The following is a 9,071-nucleotide window of genomic DNA, read 5'->3' as shown; positions in this document are numbered from 1 at the left end:
CAGAAAATAAGTGACCACGTTAGAATGATTGCAAAATCAAAGGTATCACATGAAAAGATTGGAGGGCACATGAAAAATATTCATATTTTGCAAGGTTAAGGCCAAAAAAACAGTTTATGACAAGTATAGGATAAAAAACTCCTTTGATTATAGAAGTAACAAAAGTACAAGAGTCCACCAGATATAAGAAAAGTTTCCACTTCTTCTCACTTACATCAACTGAAGCGAAAACTTGGAGGCAATTATAGAGCGATGAAAATTAACCCATGTGAGGTGGACCCACGCAATGCCTACATGGAAATAGAATTAAGGTAATAAAATAATACCTTGCAATGCAACTTGCCAAGTTGGTCTAACATACATGTATAAATAAGTTTTGAGCCATAAAAGTGACTTATTTTCATTTGACCAAATTGGTGGCTTAAGCTTATTAGACAAAATGAGTAGTAGGTTTGCCTATATAAAGAGATGTAATCTTCATCTTCAGGGAGGAGGTATGCCTAAACTATTATATTTACTTATTCAATTGATTAAGATATATGCTATATAACTTGATCGTTGAAGTGCTCTCCGGCCTGCAAACGCCAGTCGAGAGGCACTAACTATTTATTGTTTTTACAGATTCGGAACGGTGCGGTTCAATTCTTTGTTAATCTCTCAACTAATATATGTGGGACTATTTCTGCCTCCACAAACACTAAAGACGCAAATAAGCCAAAAAATATCGTTTATTTTGACTTATTTTTATCTTTTCTGAATTTTTTAAGATTTTTTTAAACAAATTATAATTTTCCTATTCGTTTTGTCGAACTAAATCTAAAAATCTAAAACTTTTTAAAAGAATTTTAAAAAAAGTTCACTAAAAACGAAAATAAGTCAAAAAAACCATTTGCGAAAGTGATATAATCGTTTATAATAATTTTTTATTTTTTTAAACTCTCCAAACCGAGTGTAAATATTTTAAAAATAAATTTTAATTTTAATTTAAAACTATATATATTATGTGTTGCTCAATTAATAAATTTAGTGTTCGATCTTGAGTTTAAATCTTCATTTTAAATTTTTAAAAATTGAATAGATCATCAACTTTTCAAAAGATTGTTTCTTTTGATTTTTCAAAAATTATTTTTAAATGAGTTTTCGTTTGTCTTTTTTGATTTTTTTTTAAAACATTTTAGGTATGACTGATAAGCTGATTATATTACTTATTACAAAAAGACGTGTAAAAAATAGGAAGATGAAGTGACCTAAACAAATCAATAAGTCGATTTTTTTAGATGTTATCAAAAGAGGCCAATGTATTTTTTTTTAAAATTACTTAATTATAAAATAAATAAATAAAAACAGTAGACTAAAAATAAATAAATAAAATATGAATAAATAGGTGCACCTAAAAAAATTAACTAAATTATGAAAAAAAACTATTTAAAAAATCAGCGTTCATGATTTTTTTTTTCCAAAATTCTTAAAATTCTATGGATATGTCTTTAGTATTTTTAAGGGTAAATTACAAATACATTCTCTAAAATTTGGTTAAAATACGAATTGTTTCTTGTGATTTGAAAAATTATAAATATCTCCTTGTCAGAATTTTTTATTTAACAGAATTAATTGAAAAAGTGAAATTTCTAACTGTTCATTTATACAATAATAAAATTACCTAAATTATTAATTGAAATAAATTTTAACATTATTAAAAATTGTTAATTAACTTGATGATTTATTAATAAAATGATTTATTTGTTATAAAATTAAAAATCTTAAGAGGTATAATGTAATTTCTAAAATCACATAAAATAATTTGTAATTTAAGGCTTCGTTTGGGAAGTAGGTTGAATTTTTTTACTTTTTGATTTTTTTGACGATTTTAACCTAGGGCTCAAAAGTCGATTTGGGAAGGATTGTTGACTTTTTAACTTTTTTGTGAAAAAATATAATGATTATGTATTGAATGTGATGATGTTTTGTCTTATTAGATTGAAGAACTTATTTTATTTTTTATAATTATTTTAACCAAAAAAATCCTCAAATTTAACTTTCCAAACATAGGCTAAATCAGTTCAAAAAAAAAAAAAAAAAACATAGGCTAAATAACTCATAGGTGTGTTTGTAATTTATTTTATTTTTAAACAACTTGATGATTTTTTTTGTATATGAGATTCAACATCCACCATAAAAACCAAGATGGGACATGCAATCCACCAGATATTCCACGCAGTCATCCAAATGGATTGACATACAACACGTGGACCAATAGAGACACAGAATCAATTTCCCTTAGCCAATAGCAATCAACAGTTGGATTCTCCTATATCCCCCCCACACTTGCATATACTTGTATAGCCTCTTCCCACTTCTCCCACAACCCACAACACCCATTTCTCTTTCACTCTCCTCTTCATTAGGCCTTTCTCAGAACCAGCTTCAACTCTGAGCCATGGCTTCCAAAGCCCTAATGAGCTGCGGCATCGCCGCCGTCTGCCCGTCAGTCCTTTCCTCTTCCAAGTCCAAATTTGCCGCCGCGTTGCCGCTTCCAAGTGGTGGTGCCACCGCTACCTCCCGGTTCACCATGACGGCTGACTGGATGCCTGGCGAGCCAAGGCCACCCTATCTTGACGGCTCCGCACCCGGGTAATAATCTTTGGGAAAATGATATATATATAAGTCTATTTTTTAGATTTAATAATGTATATAAGAGATGATTGACTGATAATTAGATAATATATAAGAGATGACTGCCTTAAATATTCTAATAAACCGCTATACAAGTGGATTTAATTTTTAGACTAGGGTCGCACTATTCTAATCTTTACCACGCCTTTTTTTTTGTTAATTTTTTTTTTCTATTTTAGGACAAATTATATACAATTTTTTTGTATATTTTGGTCAATTTTAAATTGAATTTATAATTTTGTCTTAATTTGATAAAAAAAAATTTAGCAGCATCTTAATTTGTTCTAATTTTGTCTTTTTGATGAAAAATACACACATGTTATGTTTTTAAGGTAAAAATAGTCAAGGTGTGCGTAATCTCGTCCAAACACCCGATTATGAAAGTATAATAATAATTTTTTTCAAGTCAGTGAGCTAATTTTAACTAAATCATTAACCATTTGCAGTTAATTATTTTAACTAACATTATCCGTGGGACTAAATTGACAGAAAATTCAAAATGTTCAAATCTAAAATTGAGCCAATTACTTATATAAAATCTAAAACAGTGATGATTCAGAGCTCTGTAGCTCTAAAACTAATTCTAGTGACGTAAAAAATAATAAAAAATAAAAAGAAAATGTTTAGTGGCTACAAATTCTGTAATTCAAATGGTCCGAAATTGACAAAAACGACGTCGTTTTGGCTTGTTTTGCACCCAAAACGACGTCGTTTTGGCAGTTTCGGGCCATTTGAGCCACAGAATTTGTAACCCCCTAGCATTGCTGAAAATAAAGAATAATAAAAAAAAAAAAAAACATAAACATCACCATCACTGTGGGCCTCCTATTTCACAGCTCCCAAACATTTTTGAAATCTAAAATGCCACATTAGCAAAATGCACAGAATACCAATTTGCCTTAATTTTATTAGGCTTCATAGTTGGTACAAGTTATATATGTATTTACTTTGTAATCACGATTATCTTACATAAATGTTTTTTGTGTTCGTGAAATTCAGTGATTTCGGGTTCGACCCGCTTCGTCTGGGTGAAGTCCCAGAAAACCTTGAAAGATACAAGGAGTCTGAACTCATTCACTGCAGATGGGCTATGCTTGCTGTTGTAAGTTTATTTTTGGTTCCATTTTATATTTTAATTCCCAATTAATCTTTGTTTCTATTACTCATCCCCATTTAACTTCTAGGAAAATTTGATTACTAAATTTAGAATTTGAAGTAAATTTGTCATTCTTGAGTTGTAATGTCTTGTTCTGGTCTTCTAAATCTGAGCAATTTGATTGCCATTAAACATAGGACAATGAACATAAACCTATAAAATCTTGGCAATTTTATTGTTAAAATGCTTCAGTTCCTGCTGTTAAGACCTTTTTTTGTTATGTACTATAATGTCGAGTCTGTGGAGCACTGTAGATAAAAATAAGTATTAAACACCAAACACTAATATTCTGTTATTTTTGTTACTTGTGACCTATAATCCTAATTATTTGTGTACAAGTTGAGGGGAGTGGTATTCCTATATATTCCGTGTAACTCTTTTTAATCATAGTGCAACTATAACGATAGTGGATATGTAAACCTAATTTTGGATTGAATCACGCAAATTTTGTGTTCTTTTGTGTTATATTTATGGTTCAAGTTAATTTATTTTTTTCTATTTTTTGGGTCTCACCAATCTCGATTAATGCTGTGTTTGGTTAGGGGATTTGAGGAGAGATTTGGAAAAGGAAAGGGAAAATGTGTGTGAAACTATGTGAAATATAAGAATATTTTATTCACATTTCAGCCACCTTTTCCATTTTTTTTTTTTATAAATTCCTCCCCAAATCTCCCAACCAAACACAATATAAGAGTTTTGCAATTCCTAACAGAAATTAATTATCTTTTTTGTTTTTTGATTCAATTTGCAGCCAGGGATCCTAGTTCCAGAGGCCTTGGGATTGGGCAACTGGGTACAAGCTCAAGAGTGGGCGGCAATCCCTGGAGGACAAGCCACCTACCTTGGCCAACCTGTCCCATGGGGCACCCTCCCAATCATCTTGGCCATTGAATTCCTTGCCATCTCCTTCGTCGAGCACCAACGCAGCATGGAAAAGGACCCTGAGAAGAAGAAGTACCCTGGTGGAGCTTTCGACCCATTGGGATACTCCAAAGACCCAGTCAAGTTTGAGGAGAACAAGGTCAAAGAAGTAAAAAATGGTTAGAAAATCTCCACACTCACTACCTATGCTTCTAAATGAAGGTATCAAAATATGTATCCGTATCGGTGATATAGTCATCTATCGGCCAATATCATATAGTATCTGACAATATTGGCCGATATATTTGTAAGAATTTATGTATTATTGATTGATGTCTTGATTGATAGATTACAAGATGCAATCTATATATAGAAGAAAATGTGGTAGTAGGTGTAGTGGAGGTGATAGTGGGTTAGGTGAAGTGGAGTGTGTGGTGAAGTGGAGGTAGGTGAAGTGGAGTGTGTAGTGGAGTAGGTGAAGGTAAAGATGGGAAATTCTAACAGCCCCCCGCAAACTCAAGGAGGAGAGAAACTAACCAACTTGAGTTTGGAGAGAGTAACAAAACAAGAAAATACATAAAAAAAAAATGATAGGAGACACTGTATGGTCGTGTCAGACCGTTGGTGAAGACACTGTATGGTGTGTCATAACGTTGTAGAGGACACTGTATGGTGGTGTCAGACCTATGTAAAAGACAGTTTATGGGGTCATGTCGGACCGTTGTAGAAGACAGTTTATGGGGTCATGTCGGACCGTTGTAGAAGACAGTTTACGGAGTCTTGCTGGACCCTTGTAGAAACTAACCGGAATCAATGTCGGGACAGTTTACAGAGTCTTGTCGGACCCTTGTAGAAACTAACCGGAATCTATGTCGGGACAGTTTACAGAGTCTTGTCGGACCTTTGTAGAAACTAACCGGAATCTATGTCGGGACAGTTTACAGAGTCTTGTCAGACCCATAAAGGAGCTAACCGGAATCAAATGTCGGGACAGTTTACAGAGTCTTGTCGGACCCATGAAAAAGCTAACCGGTATCAAATGTCGGGACAGTTTATAGAGTCTTGTCGGACCCATAAAGGAGCTAACCGGAATCAATGTCGGGACAGTTTACTGAGTCTTGTCGGACCCTTGTAAAAGTCGCACCCTCAAAAGGTGTGCCCAATTTTGTCAAAAGGCGTGCCATTAAAAGGCGTGCCCAATTCATCAAAAGGCGTGCCATCAAAAGGCGTGCCCACTTTATTAAAAGGCATGCCATCAAAAGGCGTGCCATCAAAAGGCGTGTCCACTTTGTCAAAAGATGTGCCATGAAAAGGCGTGCCAGTTTGTCGGGCGGCAAGAGGCGCGCGATACGCGTGGCTGCCTCGGCTATTTAACCAAGACGAAGGCTGAGGCTGAGGCATACCATTCTGAAACCTCTGAAACCAACCCTTCGCTGAAAAAACTCTGCCTCTGCGGAGAGAGAAACTGTGGAACACTTTGTTGCCATTCTGTCACCAACCCTTCCGAACATTACCAGTCTGAAATTGCTATTTCGCTGAAACACTTAGCAACCCAAAAACATGGCCTCTTCTTCCCGTCCAGCTACCCAGAACCTGCTCACGCTCTTTCCAGAACTGAACGAGCCCACAAGAGAAATAACTGGTGCGGTGGCCAGTGAACCTCAACCAAACACCTCTGGTTTTGCTCCATTGAACTTTCCGATGCGGTCGGTGGAGCAAAAAATGGCGGTGCAAACTGATATTGAGGCTAATCAGTATACTCTGAAGTCATGCGTGGAAACCATGACGGCGGTCACAAATTTGTCGAACCGGCTGCAGAGTAGGACAAATGAGGTGCAGCATTTAAATTCCCAGCTGGCTCTGCTCCAACGCATGTATAAGGATGCGCGAGCAGAGATAAGTGTGCTGAAAGCAGAAAATAAGGAGCTGAAGCGGAAGGCCACTGTGATGTTCCTATTTGGAGGTCCGCCGTATGCTGCAGTGGAGGAGTATGGAGTGAACGTGCTCGGCGGCGTAGGAAACACGGAGGCAGCACCGTCAAGGGCCGCCCAGGACGGAGGAAAGAAGAAGAGATCTGCAGCAGAGTAGAGAAGAAGAATCCCACTGTGGGTGTTGGGTGTGTTATGGTGGTTTTTTTTTTTTTTTTTTTTTTTTTCTCGTGTAAAATTATGATCGGGGTTGATCCTGACATGAATAAAATAAGTGTGTTTGGCAAACTCGAATGGTAGGTGTGGTAAGGCAGAAAAATCAACTGGAATGAATTTTTTTTTTTTTTTTTTTTTTTTTTTGTGAAAATAATAATAATAATAATAATAATAATAATAATATTAATATGGAAATCATGGAGTGGGCGGTGGTACAAAAATATTGTGTAGAAAAAGAGGGAGATGGTGGAAAAGAGAGGCCACTCATGTTATTAAAATAAATTAAGGAATTAAAAAAAGTGATATTGGTTTTGTTTTCAAAAAGATGGATTAAAATAAATATAAAAAAAGAAAAAGAAAGTGGAGACCATGATGAAAGGTGGGAACAAGTGTGCTGGTGCTGTGTTGTAATGGTCAGAAAGAGAGATAAGAAAATAAAATAAAATAAATTTCAAGGTGCTGTGTTGTAATGGCATTGAAATATCCACCATCATAAAGAGTATCAGTGGTGCTGCATATGTTTATGAGCATTATTTGAGGCCTTTCTTTCTTAACCCACAGCAGACTGTTAACGTCTAGTATGTCCCAAGGAAGAAGGACATCTTCAGTAAGCCAGATGACATTCTAACTGCTGCTGAGAAGTACATAGAAGAACATGGCCCGGAAGCATTTGAGAAGCTTGTTAGCAAGGATAGGGAAACCAAGTTCAGGAGTAGCAATTACACGTATTTTGATGAGGACCACAGCTATTGAGCCTTGTTTGGCTGAGGGAAACACCTTTTTTCCGCTGCTGTTAGGAGTATCTTTCCGGTGGAGAAGCTGCTATGGACTATTTGGGGAGAGTGATGTCGAAAGCCGGAGCCTTGGATCTCGCCACCGGCGTCGGCGGAAAGATCGAGAAAGACGATGTTCTCTCCGCTGTCCAGAAGTATGAGCAGTATCACGGCTACTATGATGCCGAGAGAGAATGAGATGTTATGAAGATATGATGAGGAGGTAGGTATGTAGTAGACAATTCTAGCGGACTAGGTTGAGGTCCGGCGGGCGGCCAAGGCGAGGTTGCCGCCCGCCGGTGAAGCGAAAAAATATTAAATTCTTAACCTTGCTCTGATACCATGTAAGAATTTATGTATTATTGATTGATGTCTTGATTGATAGATTACAAGATGCAATCTATATATAGAAGAAAATGTGGTAGTAGGTGTAGTGGAGGTGATAGTGGGTTAGGTGAAGTGGAGTGTGTGGTGAAGTGGAGGTAGGTGAAGTGGAGTGTGTAGTGGAGTAGGTGAAGGTAAAGATGGGAAATTCTAACAATATTGATAAATAACGGTATCAAAAGTTCAAAATCCTAGTACATAACGACCAATATTTAAAACTGTCTCTCTACCTGCTTGTGCACTTCCAACACGTCATCATGCTTTCATTGTTCACTGACATGTTTGTAATTTGTATGTTTAGGCCGGCTTGCCTTGTTGGCTTTCGTGGGGATCTGTGTTCAACAGTCCGCTTACCCAGGGACAGGACCGTTGGAGAACCTGGCAACTCACTTGGCTGATCCATGGCACAACAACATTGGCGACATCATTATCCCTAGATCAATTTCTCCATGATAATTTTTACCCATACCCATTGTAAAACTCCATGTAGCAGTATGTAATGTAGCAAAATTGCATATGTTTGATGTATTACTATGACCTTTCTCTGCTAGTATATCGGTTGACTCCAGGATAAAATTTTATCCTTATTTTAGCTGTGAAATGGAATGTTGGGAACAAAAACTCAAAACAGAATTGGAAGTATTCTCAACAATATTATACATTGAAGAAACAATGGTAAGTACCCTTTTCTATGTGCTGTTTTGAACAGAGAGTGTGAGTCATAGTAAGCCTTCAAACGTAGCTGAAAATCCAGGATTTCTTTTTGATTGTCAAGAGACAAATATGATGTTACATAGCATAAATATAGGGAATAAATAATTCTAAAACCAAATTTCACAAAAACAATTATATGTAAGTTGAACTCATTGATCCAAATAGGCCACTGAAATACTGAACCATATTATTGGGTAATAAGTCTGCATCTCCATGGTACTGCAAATAATTCAAGGCACTTCGAAACCCATATATAAAAGTCTATTAGCTCCGACTTCACAAAGAGGACAAAAAAAAAAAGGTACATAAGATGAATGACATAGAATTTCTGCATTTTATACCTACATTCGATGTTATATAATTTTT

General features: G+C 35.8%; 1 protein-coding gene across 1 annotated transcript; it reads left to right on the top strand.

Annotated features, from left to right (window-relative positions):
* Positions 1–2,116: 2,116 nt before the first annotated feature.
* Positions 2,117–8,578, top strand: LHCA1 (chlorophyll a-b binding protein 6). The gene is made up of 4 exons (XM_028271070.2): positions 2,117–2,631; positions 3,673–3,775; positions 4,581–4,869; positions 8,293–8,578. Exons 1-4 carry the CDS (start codon positions 2,438–2,440, stop codon positions 8,442–8,444), a joined length of 738 nt encoding a protein of 245 aa, XP_028126871.2. The 5' UTR covers positions 2,117–2,437; the 3' UTR covers positions 8,445–8,578.
* The last annotated feature ends 493 nt before the right edge of the window (positions 8,579–9,071 follow it).

Source organism: Camellia sinensis, chromosome 1 (genome assembly GCF_055761805.1).
Source record: "Camellia sinensis isolate YWXY chromosome 1, ASM5576180v1, whole genome shotgun sequence".
NCBI lineage: Eukaryota > Viridiplantae > Streptophyta > Magnoliopsida > Ericales > Theaceae > Camellia > Camellia sinensis.
The sequence above is the reverse complement of the archived record's forward strand: the minus strand, read 5'-3'. Positions and strand labels throughout refer to the sequence as shown.